Source organism: Armigeres subalbatus, chromosome 3 (assembly GCF_024139115.2).
Source record: "Armigeres subalbatus isolate Guangzhou_Male chromosome 3, GZ_Asu_2, whole genome shotgun sequence".
Taxonomy (NCBI): domain Eukaryota; kingdom Metazoa; phylum Arthropoda; class Insecta; order Diptera; family Culicidae; genus Armigeres; species Armigeres subalbatus.
The window spans coordinates 287,391,995-287,407,591 of record NC_085141.1 but is presented as its reverse complement, the minus strand read 5'-3'; the positions used below and the strand labels follow the sequence as shown (position 1 = coordinate 287,407,591).

The following is a 15,597-nucleotide window of genomic DNA, read 5'->3' as shown; positions in this document are numbered from 1 at the left end:
TCGAAGAAAATATAATGTCTGTAGGTTTTGAACCAACGATCAGATCTGATTTATTGCAAACTACAAAACTATTTCATACGAAAAAAATATGGAACAAGCAAAAACAGCACCGAGGCAGATTGTAAATAAAAGAAACTTTCCTTTTTGGCGGAAACTTTTGACAACTTCATCACAGATGCGCAACATATTGGTTAACGTGCTCGCCGCTGGTGTGCGCCACCATGCAGACTGTTTTTGTTTTAACAGGAATGCCAAATCATTATTGTATCATTCAACTAAATCTGTAAATTCGCGTAATCACAAATTACTATTTTCGAGAAGAGTTTTAAATTTCATAAATAATACCATAGCAGAACAAAATGATAATTTGAAATCCTATATGATATTAGAAATTATTGAAGTTTGCAGACATTTTTATAAAGTTTCAGCAACATCTATCTGATGAGATCTTTTCACATCCGGCATCCCTGTTTAAAAATAAAAACATCATCGACCACCATCATTGCGTAATGTCATCAATACTTCCATCAGTAATAATCATCGCCGTCGCGACGGCGGCGCTCCGCTCCGCATCATCTCTCCATGGCGTTCACCTGCTCTTCCACAAACTCCAGCTTGTCCGCCGCCTGCTCGATGGCCTCGTACTGGTAGTTCAAATGCTGGAAGATGATTTCCATCTTCCGCAGGTTCTGAATGCTGTTGTCGGCGGTGCTCTCGTGGTAGGCGAAGTTCTTGGCCGCCTGCATGAGAATCTCGTTCGATTTGGAACCGCGGACAATCTGCCGGGCCACCGATGAGGCGTTGTTCACGTTGACAGCGACCCGTTCGGCCAGCCTGCGCTTCGAATCGCTGAAGAGGTTCTTCGCGCTACTGCTCGACGCGGATGCCATTCCAAAGATGATGCGAGTCCTTCGCACTGAAATATTCCAATGTCGGTGAGATGTTTCAAAAGGATCGATATTCTTACCTTGATTGCAGGTAACTTCAAAATTTCAGTGATTGATATCAAAATTTTAGTCACCTGCAGGCTGCAGTACAACAAAAGCGTTACAAATGTTGTTGAGTGATTAATAATTTGCGAATTATTCATACCTGCTAGTACTTTTTTCAACAAAACTTGAAATAATTTCTCAAACCTTCAGAGAGGATGAAGCTGCGAGCTGTTTACAATGATTAACTTAATGATTGTTGACACGAAATGATGACCGGTACACTGAGTAAAATGGACGTGAGAATTTCAATCAAAAGCCTTTTCTGCGCAATATTGTCTATCCGGAATAAATTTATACCGTTTTTTATATTGCGCATAAGCCCCAAAATTTTATTCCCACCTTTGGGGTTCCGCACCGAGCACTCAGCGCCAAACTCGGCGACAAGGAGATACACAGCAAAAAAAAATGTAATGTGCGTCAACGTAATCTAACAGACGTACTGAAAATCCGATGTGATACTGAAAATCAAAGGCATATTTGTATATATTTGGATGTAATATTAGGGTAAAATGCCCAATAGTGGACCCCCTAGTAGCGAAATTTTGCTCTTCCTGGCATAAGAAGTGGAAATTTTCTAAATATTAATTTTGCGTGATATCTAATATCAAGCTCTGCATCTCCTCTTCACCATACATACATAAAACACTCAAATACTCGACGTTATACTTTGAAATTAACATTGTAAAGTCGGACTGAATTTGCCCTATAGTAGACCCCCTGGGGGTCCATAATAGGAAATTGCTTCCCTATAGTCGACACTTCATTTGATTTTCATGTTTCGTTTCGGAACGTTCTTCTTCCCTATTATGGACCCCCCAAAATATTCCTTTAATGGACACTCTCGTGTTTATTTTTTATAGAATGGTAAAAAATCATTTAATTTTACTTTCCATAGCATTTTCAATGCATGTAATCAAATCATAGGACTGTAAGGTAGCTTCTCCCGATGGAATTTCATAGCAAAATGTTTCCATTGTGCTGTAATAATGAAAAAATGTCTGGAGGGTCCACTATTGGTTGAGGGTCCACTATTGGGCATTTTACCCTACATCGCCACAAAATTACACAGATTCATAATCATCATTTTCAATTACATTGCTTCAGTGTACTATTTGTATGTAAAAATATTGAATATTACACTAGAACTGATGCAACCCATTCAATAATAACTTGATGGGTAAAATTACACAGTTTCAATGCTATATCACATTCAATTATAATGCAAAATTGAATCTCGGCAACACTGTTCAGTTTCTGCTTTTTTGAGCGATCGTCAAAAGCATCGCCGCCATGTTTGTTTTTACTTAAGTTCGCGACAATCGTGCGGTGTCGAAGTCCCAGCCTCGGTCCCAGCTCATGAAGTGGCCAACTTTTTCGGATCTGCTGCTGGTAAGTAATCAATTCTCGAAGGTCTTTTTATTTTGTTTATTAATACGGTTTTATATACTTATTGTTTCAGCTAAGGAAAATCCGATCTCGTTGCGGAACCTGCTGACCAAATCTAGAGTGCTTTGAGAATAGGTCGTATGTGCAAAAGAGAGTCTCTCTTTGCCTCTATTCTCTTTCGATTATTTCAGATCTATAATAAAGTTTACTTCAGATTTCTTGGCAGATATCTAAAGATTATAGCTTTGTCTAGCGTTCTGAAGTGAAAATGTGGCAAAATATGCAAAACTAGCTTATGTACAAGCGAAAGAGAGCGTGAACGAAGAGAGCCTCTCTTTTGCACATACGACCTATTCTCAAAGCAATCTAGAAATGTGGGAAGTAGAGCTGCGAAGGTCGCCGCTTCGTGTCAGCTAATTAATATGGAACTGTGTGCCTCTGGCCACTTTCCACATCTTCGCCGCCCTCGTCATCGTCCAGCTCCAGTGCTTTAATCAAGCAGCAGGACAGTAGTCCAAGTAACGGAGGACTTCAAATAGAGGAAACCTGCAATTTCTCACAAATTGCCGTTTGTCGGGAAATCCGTATTGCCGGCCAATTTGACTAGTTACCGGGGAATTGCTGCAAACAACTTGGTCAGAAACCACTACATCAGCACTTGCTTGAAGGGTGACTTGCCATGGCCATCCCCGCAAGTTAAGTATTGTTTTTCCTTTTTATTTTTATTTTGTTCCCCGTATAAGACGCATCAAATCATCTCAGATCAAATCATTCACCATGGACAGGGGGTTTGATATGGACGCAAGTTAAACATAGTCTTTAGTGAAAAATATCCGCAATGTAAGGCGTTAATACGCCTCTCGACAGAAGCAGGGAATCCGATCAGAATTTTTCTGGGAAACCTTCCGGATTCTGGACGGAATATTTGTGCAATTGTTCACATATTTTCCCGGGATTTTGGAATGGAATCCCGCTGGGTTTCCGAAAGAAACCCTTCCGGGACTCCACAAGGAATTCAGAAATTGTGAAGCAAATTTTTCTGGAATAACAAAGGGATTGGAAATCTTTAGATTCCGATAGAGATTCATTTAGGATGAGAATTCGGAACGAATGCTTTGAAGACTTTTGTAAAACCTATGGAAATCCATTTTAGATTCCATAAATTCTCCTGATATTCCGAAGGAGACCCTTAGTGGAATCCGCATAAAATCCTCCGGAACGGTTCCTCCGGGAATTTAAACAAAATTTCAAGATTATGGATGAAATATTTCCGGGAATCCGATAAGATACTTCAACAGATTTCGACGTAAATAGTCTAGGAATTTCGACATGAATGCTTCCGAAATTCCGACGGGAAACCTTTCGTGATTGCGACGGGAATCCTTTCGAGATTCCGACGTGATTTCTTTCGGGATTGCGACGGGAATACTACTCTTTCGTGCTTACGACGGGAATCCTTTCGGTATTCCAACGCGAAACTTTTCAAGAATTCAACGCGAATCTTTTCGGGATTTCAACGGGAATCCTTTCGGGAATGCGACGGGAATCCTTTCGGGATTCCGACTGGAATCCTTTCGGGGTCCCAACGGGAATCTTGTCGGGAATTCAACGGGAATCCTTTCGTGATCCTTTTGAGATTCCAACTGGAATTCTTTCTGGATTCCGACGGGAATTCTTTCGGCATTCCGACGGGAATACTTTCGGGACTCCGACCGAATTCATTTCGGGATTGTAACGGGAAGCCTTCCAGGAATACGACGGGAATCCTTTTAGGACTCCAACTGAAATCCTTTCGGGGTTCCGACGGGAATGCGACGGGAATCATTTCGGGATTTCAACGGGAATCCTTTTGAAGTTCCGACGGGAATCATTTCGGGATTCCGACGGAAGTGCTTTCGGGATTCCGACTGGAATCCTTTCGGGATTCCAATGGGAATCTTTTCGAGATATCAACGGGAATCCTATCTGGAATTCAAAGAGAATCCTTTCGAGACTGCGACGGGAATCCTTTCGGGACTCCGACGGAATTAATTTCGGAATTGTGACAAGAATCCTTTCGGGATTCCGACGGGAGTGCTTTCAGGATTCCGACTGGAATCATTCCGGGATTTCGACGAAATTCCTTTCGTGATTGCGACTGGAATTCTTTCAGCATTCCGACGGGAATTCTTTCAGCATTCCGACGGTAACCCTTTCGGGATTCCAACGGGTATCCTTTTATGATTCTAACAAGAATCCTTTTGGGATTGTGACGGTAATCCTTTCGGGACTCCGACGGGAATCCTTTCGTGATTCCTACTGGAATTCTTTCGGGATTCCGACGGGAATTCTTTCGGCCTTTAGACGGGAATTCTTTCGGGCTTTAGACGGGAATCTTTTCGGAGTTTCAACGGGAATCCTTTCGTGATCCTTTTGAAATTCCGACTGGAATTCTTTCGGCATTCCGACGGGAATCTTGCCGGGGTCCCGACGGGAATCTTTTCATGATCATTTTGAGATTCCGACTTGAATGATTTCGAGATTCCGACGGGAATTCTTTCGGCATTCTGTCGTGAATCCTTTCGGGATTGCAACGGGAATTCTTTCGGGACTCCGACGGAATTCATTTCGGGATTGTGACGGGAATCCTTTCAGGAATGCGACGGGAATCCTTTTGGGGTTCCGACGGGAATCATTACTCGGGATTCCGACCTGAACCCTTTTGGGATTCCGACCTAAACCATTTTGGGATTCCGACTGGAATACTTTCGGGGTTCCGACGGGAATCCTTTCGGAAATACGACGGGAAACATTTCGGGATTCCGATGGGAATCCTTTCAGGGTTCCGACGGGAATCATTTCAGGATTCCGACGGGAGCTCTTTCGGGATTCCGACTATAATCATTCCGGGATTCCGACTGGAATCCTTTCGGGATTCCGACTGGAATCCTTTCTGGGTTCCGACTAGAATCCTTTCGGGGTTCCGACTAGAATCCTTTCGGGATTCCGACGGGAATCCTTTGGGGATTCCAACGGGAATCTTTCGGGATTTCGACAAAAATCCTTTCATGATTGCGACGGGATTTTTTTCGGCATTGTGACGGGAATCTTTTCGGGGTTCCGACGGGAATCCTTTCAAGATTCCAACGGGAACCCTTTCGGGATTCCAACGGGAATCCTTTCAGGATTCTAACAAGAATCTTTTTCGGATTGCGACGGGAATCCTTTCGGGATTGGATTAGTGAGAGAATCTTAAAATTTTCTAAAATGTCCTGAGATTCCCTGAGGAATTATTCTGAGATTCCCTGAGAAAACCTTGTGGGGTTTGCTGAGAAATCCTTCCGCAATTCCCTGAGAAATCCTCTGATTCTTTGGGACAACCTGAAGTATCATTCCGAAATTCACTGAAGTTATCTTGTGGTATCCCCTGAAAAATATTTTCGGAATTACCTTCAAGATATTTATGAAATCCATGAGGAATCATTCTGGGATTTCCTGAGGAATCCTTCTGGGATTCCATGAGAAATCATGTCGGGACTCCCTGAGAAAATCTTCTGAGATGCCCTAAGGAGTTCCTTCCTGATCAATCAGGAGGATTTCCTGATCAATCATTCTGAGATTTCAAGTGGAATCCATCCAAGATTCTCAGACGAATTCTTCTGGGATTTCCTGAGGATTCCTTCTACAATTCTTTGATGTTTTCTTGTGGGTTTTTTTTGAAGGATCTTTTCGGAATTACCAGACGAATCCTCAAGGATTTCCTAGGACATACTTCTGAGATTCCCAGAGGAATCATTTCGGGATTCCCTCAGGAATTCATTCTGAGGAATCCTTTCAAAATTCCGCGAGGTTTTCTCGTGAGATTCCCTGGAGAACCCTTTCGGCATTACCTGACGATGATCAAATGTGTTTGATCACCTTCAGGTGGCCAAACTGTAGCAGGTTCTGAAAGGTTTGACAGCTCAAAATTCTTTTTTTTTTCTTTGAAGCGAATGAAACTCATGTCGCATATACTTTGATCTATGTTCGGTCATTTGGTTGACCTGTACGCCGATTGAAATTTTATCGGCGATGATGGCGGGATAGATAATTTTAGGCCGATGGTGGCGGCGTCGCGCTTTTCGCGATCGGCGATGTGGGTCCGCGTGAGCATATTTGATGTATAAAAAGTTCTCCAAGTTTGATGTGCAAAAAGTTTTCCGGAAGCTTTCTCAGGAACTTATTCAAAAAATTCTCCTAAAGTTCTTCCAGAAATTCCTCGAGAAGTTCCTCCTGGAATTTCTCCAGAGGAAAATTCCAGAAAAATTCCAGGAGGAACTTCCGGAGGAATTACTGGAGGAACTTCCAGAGGAATTCCTGAAGGAACTTCCAAAGGAATTTCTGGAGGAACTTCCGGAGGAATTTCTGCAGGAACTTCCAGAGAAATTACTGGAGGAACTTACCGAGGAATTCCTGGACAAATTTCCGGAGGAATTCCTGGAGAAACTTCCGGAGGAATTCCTGGAGGAACTTCCGAAGGAATTCCTGGAGGAACTTCCGGAGGAATTCCTGGAGGAGCTTCCGGAGGAATTCCTGGAGGAACTTCCGGAGGAATTCCTGGAGGAACTTCCGGGAGAAATCCTGGAGGAACTTCCGGGGGAAATCCTGGAAAAACTTCCGGAGGCATCCCTGGAGGATCTTCTGGAAAAATTCCTGGAGGAACTTCCGGAGGAGATCCTGGAGGAACTTCCGGAGGAGATCCTGGAGGAACTTCTGGAGGAGGGATTTACTGGGGTAACTTCCAGAGGAAATCTTGGAGGAACTTCCAGGGGAACTTCCTGGGCTTCCTGGAGGAACTTTCGGTGGACATCCTGGTGGAACTTCGAATGTTATTCCTGGTGGAACTTCCGGTGGAATTCCTAGAGGAACTTCCGGTGGAATTCCTGGAAGAACTTCCGGAAGAATTACTGGAGGAACTTCTGGAGAAATTACTGGAGGAACCTCTGGAGAAATTACTGGAGGAATTACTTGAGAAACTTCCAGAGGAATTCTTGTATGAACTTCCAGAGAAATTCTTGAAGGAACTTCCAAAAAAAATTCTGGAGGAACTTCCAGAGGAATTCTTGGAGGAACTTCAAGAGGAATTTCTGGAGGAACTTCCTATGGAATTCCTGGTGGAACTTCCGGTGGAATTCATGGAGGAACTTCCGGTGGAATTCATGGAGGAACTTCCGGAAGAATGACTGGAGGAACATCTGGAGAAATTACTGGAGGAATTACTTAAGAAACTTCCAGAGGAATTCCTGGAGGAACTTGCGGAGGAATTCCTGGAGGAACTTGCGGAGGAATTCCTGGAGGAACTTCTGGAGGAATTCCTGGAGGAACTTCCGGAGGAATTCCTGGACGAACTTCCGGAGGAAATCCTGGAGAAACTTCCAGAGGAAATCCAGGAGGAACTTCCGGAGGAATTCCTGGAGGAACTTCCGCAGGAATTCCTGGAGGAACTTCCGGAGGAATTCCTGGAGGAACTTCCAGAGGTATTCCTGGAGGAACTTCCGGAGGAATTCCTGGAGGAACTTCCGGAGGAGATCCTGGAGGAACTTCCGGAGGAATTCCTGGAAGAACTTCCGGAGGAATTCCTGGAAGAACTTCCGGAGGAATTCCTGGAAGAACTTCCGGAAGAATTCCTGGAGGAACTTCCGGAGGAATTCCTGGAGGAACTTCCGGAGGAATTCCTGGAGGAACTTCCGGAGGAATTCCTGGAGGAACTTCCGGAGGAATTCCTGGAGGAACTTCCGGAGGAATTCCTGGAGGAACTTCCGGAGGAATTCCTGGAAGAACTTCCGGAGGAATTCCTGGAGGAACTTCCGGAGGAATTCCTGGAGGAACTTCCGGAGGAATTCCTGGAGGAACTTCCGGAGGAATTCCTGGAGGAACTTCCGGAGGAATTCCTGGAGGAACTTCCGGAGGAATTCCTGGAGGAACTTCCGGAGGAATTCCTGGAGGAACTTCCGGAGGAATTCCTGGAGGAACTTCCGGAGGAGATGCTGGAGGAACTTCCGGAGGAATTCCTGGAGGAACTTCCGGAGGAATTCCTGGAGGAACTTCCGGGGGAAATTCTGGAGAAACTTCCGGAGGCATTCCTGGAGGATCTTCTGGAAAAATTCCTGGAGGAACTTCCGGAGGAGATTCTGGAGGAACTTCCGGAGGAGATCCTGGAGGAACTTCCGGAGGAGATACTGGAGGAACTTCCGGAGGAGATACTGGAGGAACTTCCGGAGGAGATCCTGGAGGAACTTCCGGAGGAGGGATTTACTGGGGTAACTTCCAGAGGAAATCTTGGAGGAACTTCCAGAGGAACTTCCTGGGCTTCCTGGAGGAACTTTCGGTGGACATCCTGGTGCAACTTCGAATGTTATTCCTGGTGGAACTTCCGGTGGAATTCCTAGAGGAACTTCCGGTGGAATTACTGGAGGAACTTCTGGAGAAATTACTGGAGGAACCTCTGGAGAAATTACTGGAGGAATTACTTGAGAAACTTCCAGAGGAATTCTTGGATGAACTTCCAGAGAAATTCTTGAAGGAACTTCCAAAAAAATTTCTGGAGGAACTTCCAGAGGAATTCTTGGAGGAACTTCAAGAGGAATTTCTGGAGGAACTTCCTATGGAATTCCTGGTGGAACTTCCGGTGGAATTCATGGAGGAACTTCCGGAAGAATAACTGGAGGAACATCTGGAGAAATTACTGGAGGAATTACTTAAGAAACTTCCAGAGGAATTCTTGGATGACCTTCCAGAGGAATTCCTGGAGGAACTTCCAGAGGAATTTCTGGAGGAACTTCCGGTGGAAATCCTGGAGGAACTTCCGGTGGAAATCCGGGAGAAACTTCTGGTGAAATCCATGAGTTTCATTTGATACCCCATAAAAATTTTATTTAGAAGCCCTATAGCAGGATTTCATTTAAAATTTCAGGAGCCTTCCATTTGAAATCTCAGGAGGCTTCCTTTCGAAATCTCAGAAGGAACATTCCAGGAGGATTTCACTTAGAATCCCAGGAACATTCTATATGAAATCACATAATAATTCGATTTGGAATCCCAGAAAGGGAAGGTGGCATCCCAGAACCAGGAGCCTTCCGTCTGAAATTTCAGAAGAATTCTATTTTAAGGAGCCTTCAATTTGAAATCTCAGAAGGATTAGATTTAGAATGTCATGTAGAATCCATTCCAAATCCCAGATTGATTCCATCAATCTTTCCAGGAGGTTTCCTTTTAGAATCCGCTGAACCTTCCATTTGAAATCACTAAGTATTCCATTTGGAATCCCAGGAGGATTTCATTTAGAATCCCATGATGTTCCAATTTGGTCTTGGTTTGTATAGTCGCGCGTGAGCGCCTATGATGTACTTATTCCTACTACATTTTTCATTCATTTTTTTTCAGCGAAGTACCTTTCGAATTCAGAAGCCTTCCGCGCCACGCTGTATAACATCAATTCAGCGAAGGTAATCCAGAACCGAGCCCTGCAGGATAGGGGCTATCTTTATTCTTTGGATCAATACTGGAATCTGGTTGGATTTTTATGAAATCCAGTCGACAAATAAGTAACCTGAAAGGAAATTGCCCGATAACAACTCGCCAACTCTGCCAACCACGTACAACAAGAGGATGATCCAGCACCTGCCCACGATGACGAAACCGTGGAGAAACTTACCAACACCAGCTTGTGGGACACGGCTCATTTACTAGTGAAGAAGAACCAGTTGATCGGTTCAAGGTGTATCGCTATTGCATGATCCCCGACCCCTGAAGGTGGCGGGATAAAGGGTAAACCGCGGCAAACGCTTTCATGACCGATCTGCATCATAGTGGAAAAAAATTGATATCATTTATTTGTCGACATAATCTATTAAATATACAAATCCTTTTAAAAAAAACTAGGCTAAAAACTTATTGAAGCAAGAAAAGACGAAAAACTCAATTAGGCTTTCTGCGAGTGTGTACGCACACGCACATTTCACTCACACTTTTACTCAGTTTGTTTGCAACCACGAGCAGCTGTCACGGCAAAATCAAATGGGATTGTTTGCAACCACAACCGTGCGTTCGTGTTGGTGAGAAATGTCGGCGAGACCCTAATGAAACAAATATCATGTACATTGCACTATTTTACGTAGCTTAATTTTACATCGCTTCCATTCCGTCGAATAATTTTTACATCGAGAAATAATCACATCGCTTCTGTTTATTACACAGCCATCCGTCGAGTACATCGCGCAGTGTAATATTCACCAAGCGATGTACACTCAGAAATAAAGAAAAACGAAATTAGATTAAAATTTAATCTTTTCCTTTATATTCGAAAGTTATACGATATATAGTTTAAAATGTATACTATTCACGTTTACTATTTAATCTACGCTCGCATTCAATGAACTAATGTTCCAAAAGAATATTTGTTGTCGTTCGGAGTGAAAAACATGGCGTGCTTCAAACGAGATCCAGCTTTGCTTGCAGCTAAAAACTCTATTATTTTATCACGGTAAGAAACAAATCTGTTACATTCTTACATATCAATTTATTATTAATTACAGCGGCAATTTATTATTAATTACAGTTCATCACATCCAGCTTTCCACGCTCAGTAATGGCGGCTTGTCGGTGTGCAAAAATCAATCGGTCACTGTACTGTTTGACACTAGCTGGAGGAAAACTCACTGCCGAAAAGGCCTTTTTTTCCTTCCCCTCACCCAGGAACGCCAGTGGGCTTTCCTCCAGCTAGTGTCATACAGTACAGTGACCAATTGATTTTTACCCACCGATAAGCCGCCATTACCGAGCGTGGAAAGCTGGATAATCAAATACTACAGAGTGGAGAAATGTTCGTGGAAGAAGATTTCAAGGAATTAGTAGGAGTGTTGTCAACTCTGCCAGCGGTTTGTAATTTACCTAGCCAGGAATAATCAACATTTCTAACATTACTTATATTTTTTCCAAATTTCCCGCAGATTGGAATCACGGAAAAACGAGATCAACTACTCAATTCTCATCCGGTTTCCTTCCACAGACAGCAATGAGTTTCATTAATAGACACCGCAACGGATTCTGTTTTCTACATTATGCATGCCTAATTCATTATGATTCCCGTTCAACAGCAAACTATATGTAAAATGTAAATCAATTGGGCAAACATTATAAATATTATTCTAAATAAAAAATCCAACAGATTATTTTACAATTTTACACAATGCTTTTTCTTTTTTTTTTCTTGAACAAAATTAAAAAAAAACGGAAACTTATACCATTTGTAATTAAATATAAGTTAAACTATATTAAATATAGCTATGTTATACTAAACTTCGTTTTTGTCAAAGTTATACTAACCATGCATAACCATAACTTAATCGAAGCTGGGGTCAACCAGGCGAATAGCGATTTAGCATGAAATTTATCCAGCTTTCCACGCTCGGTAATGGCGGCTTGTCGGTGTGTAAAAATCAATCAGTCACTGTACTTTTTGACACTAGCTGGAGGAAAACTCACTGGCGAAAAGGCCTTTTTTCCCTTCCCCTCACCCAGAAACGCCAGTGAGCTTTCCTCCAGCTAGTGTCAAACAGTACAGTGACCGATTGATTTTTACACAGCAGCAAGCCGCCATTACCGAGCGTGGAAAGCTGGATACTATTTGGTTTTAATTTATCTCAGAGTGTATTCGACGGGTTGCATCGATTTCGATGTAATATTCAACAACTTTTTTTGCTGTGTAGTCGTCAAGTTGGTACTCCTGATTTTTTAACAACTTAAGGTGCCGTCAGACGTTGCAAGCAAATCACTCGCAACGAGCATTTTGCTCGCAGAAAGTGACAACTGTCAAAAATTTGCCTGTTTGACTACACTGAAAGTGATTGCATGCAAACAAATGACAACTCGTAAGCAAACGCTCGCTTGCAATATGTGACTGCTAAGCGTTAAAAATTTTCAACTCGCAGAAACGAAATTGCGCTTGCTAGTGTACTGCCGTTGGACGCATAAATGTCACATGTTACATTTTAACATTTTTGAGGTTTTCATGTCTATCGTCATAATTTGATACGTATTTTTGAAATATTTTGTCAAAACAGAGGGTTTATTCTAGAAAACTCGAAAAAAATCTTAAGTCAGTTTGTCACATTCGAACAAATGGACGCATACTTGTCACACCGCGATAAATGGACGCATATTTGTCACACTTAAAAAAGGGATACAACTATCACACAAAAAGACACTTAGCACTGCGTGATGTGTCCTGAGGACCGTCCAAAAAATGTACCATGGTTTTAGGGTCATTTACAATCCACGTGGATATTTTTGAAGGGTGGTAGGTCTTTCCCTACTTTCAGAATTTTTATGGACGGTTGTTCATGAAAAAAGAGGGAAGGTATTATAAACTTCTCCAAGTATATCGTGAACGACCTCTTGGGAGAAGGCGATATGAAACTGTGACATAATTAAAATATTCAAGGCCCGTAAAAAAGTGATGAAGAGGAACCATAGCAAACCGATTTTTTTGTAAAACTCATAATTATTGTAACATGTCACATGGCGATAAAATTTATTCTACATATGAAGCAAGTACAAATATTAATCAGAAGCTTCTTGCTTCGTCGAAAGATCACTGAAAAACGATGTTTCCTCTTCGGTAACAACAAGTTGAACCACTTTAATTAGAAAAGTTTTCTCTTCTTCTTCGATTGCTTGAGGAGCATTTTTCCAAAGTACATTTGTATCAAAAGAGGACGAATCCTTTACAACCAACTTAAATTGCTTCTTGAAAAACAACTTGCAGTATTTAAGGTGTTTACTGTTGATGATGTTTGCGTATCCAAGTTCATGACGGCCTTTTTCAAACAACTCTTTTCACATGGAGTCCACGTACGGGCGTGGCTTCAGTGGTTTATCGTATCAGTTGCTTTCATATCAAGTACGTCAATATTGTTCTTTGCATTGCCAACCACAGACTTGAAGTTTTCATAACTGACGACACGTTCATGGCGCATTTTGGAATCAAACGCCACATGGAAAGAGTCATCGGCCTAATGGCGTATGTCCCGAATCAAAGTTCTCCAACAGTATGCACTCGACCTGAATTTCATTATTGTTTATCAGTAGGGTAATATGATGGAATAAATTCCAGTTCTTATTTTGCGAACAACAATTATCCAAACCAAAAGATAATTGTCTTCAGGTCAGCGTACTTTATAAAAACAGCTAAGGATTTCGTTGGCTGTGCGACCATTAACTGACTCGGACCAAATGCACGCAGACAATGGGAATGCTCGTATGTAGGGGCCAACAGGCGCAAAGCTCTCATTAAAGACCAGCAGCCTTTACGAGAAAATAATGCTCTTGAAACACCACCCACCGTGGAAGCCGTATGACCTAGAAAATAAGTTCATAACTTTTAAATAATTGAGAACTTACTTTTTGAAAATCCACAGAAAAAACTACTTCACCTGGTAGCACTTTGTCACCATCATTTCGATAAGACAGTTGTGATTCCTTTGGACGTTGAAGATGTAGCGCATGTCCTTGTCCCTGACAAGGAAACTACGCCACTGTCGCTAAGAACTGGTTGGTCAACCTCTGGAACAACAATCAACTGTGTCATTTTTTAAATCGAACCCGAGAAAGTTCTCTTCCGATTTCGCGCCACTGGATTGTCCGTATTGGTTTAAATATTCCATTTCCGGTTCCACTTCTACCGGCAGCGAAAAATCACACCAAAGAAATACAATCGTCGCTCGCCAAATGTAAAAACAAATTAACAACAACTATATCTCAGTTCACGATGTGACAAATATGCGTACATTTTTCGCCTGGCCAGTGAATTTCGCGGCATAAGTGTCACATTCGGGTTTTGATTGATAAAACGTGGAAAAAATAGTTGTTTTTGGAAATGTTTGAGTCCGGCCCAACGAATATGAATATTCTTCTATAGTTTATTGCGTTAAAGTGAATAAAAAAGCGAAATTTAGCGATAATAGCATGAATACATTTTGAAACTTCAAATGCGTTTTTCTCATTTTTCTCGTTTTGTAACATGTGACATTTATGCGTCCGACGGCAGTGTAGCACTAGCAAATTTTTCGTTCGCAAAAGTGAAAACGTTTTCAGGTGGCAGTGTTGCATTGCAAAAATAGGAATGAAATTAGATTTTGTGGCCGAAAAACAAGTTTTTCGTTTTTGTTTATCCAGCTTTCCACGCTCGGTAATGGCGGCTTATCGGTGGGTAAAAATCAATTGGTCACTGTACTGTATGACACTAGCTGGAGGAAAGCCCACTGGCGTTCCTGGGTGAGGGGAAGGAAAAAAAGGCCTTTTCGGCAGTGAGTTTTCCTCCAGCTAGTGTCAAACAGTACAGTGACCGATTGATTTTTGCACACCGACAAGCCGCCATTACTGAGCGTGGAAAGCTGGATATTTGCATGAGAGTAAATCTGACATTTGCTTAAAGCAAAAAACTGCTACGTGTGACTGCAATTGCGAGTGCTCTCAGAAATCATTCGCTCGCACGAGTGATTTGCTTGCAACGTCTGACGGAGCCTTTATAAAAATATATGTCGATTGGTTGTGTGAGTGCACCGGTGTAAAAAAATAGAGCTTTTAGCTGAAAACTTCATTGTCAAATGCACATTTTGACAGTAATATAGATGTATGAGTGAATAAAATGTGCAAATGCTCTATCGCGGAAGCAGTCGCTGAAGCCAAGTGTCAATGATTTCAGTGACGAAACAAAAAGTTTCAATGCAAAAAGCAATACCGAAGTTGGATTTTTCTCCAGATACAGGCAACTTTCCCAACTTCGGAAGTAGTGCGCTGGATTCGCCTGAAGATGCGCTAAACAACGCTAATTGATGCTGACAAAATGATGACAAATAAAACTTCGGAAGTAAGTTTGGTTCGGAAGTCCCTACTTCTGAATTCTAACTTGGTGCTACGCCGACAATATTTACCATTAGGGTCTCGCCGACATGTCTAACCAACACGTACGCACGGTTCGTGGTTGCAAACAATCCCATTTGATTTTGCCGTGACAGCTGCTCGTGGTTGCAAACGCTCGCAAACGCTCGCAGAAAGCCTAATGGTGCACGCACACGGAGAAGCACGATAACCTTTAGAGTAGAGTGGGGCAAGAGTACGCACTTAGTTTTCAATCGATCATGTGGCCCTCATGAAGCAAGCTTCTGCATATCAAATCAGTGTCGATGATTCGTATACTCTT

The 15,597-nt window shown here is 42.3% G+C and overlaps 1 protein-coding gene across 1 annotated transcript; it reads right to left on the bottom strand.

The window, feature by feature from the left end:
- Nucleotides 1-19: 19 nt before the first annotated feature.
- Nucleotides 20-1,193, bottom strand: LOC134224727 (BLOC-1-related complex subunit 7). The gene is made up of 3 exons (XM_062704258.1): nucleotides 1,093-1,193; nucleotides 968-1,028; nucleotides 20-916 (listed from the first exon to the last, which is right to left on the bottom strand). The coding sequence occupies exon 3, from the start codon at nucleotides 888-890 to the stop codon at nucleotides 573-575; it is 318 nt and encodes a 105-aa protein (XP_062560242.1). The 5' UTR covers nucleotides 891-916; nucleotides 968-1,028; nucleotides 1,093-1,193; the 3' UTR covers nucleotides 20-572.
- Nucleotides 1,194-15,597: the final 14,404 nt, after the last annotated feature.

Bases quoted from the DNA above. Each gene is read 5' to 3' on its own strand.
- LOC134224727 (XM_062704258.1), bottom strand. From the start codon at position 890: ATGGCATCCGCGTCGAGCAGTAGCGCGAAGAACCTCTTCAGCGATTCG.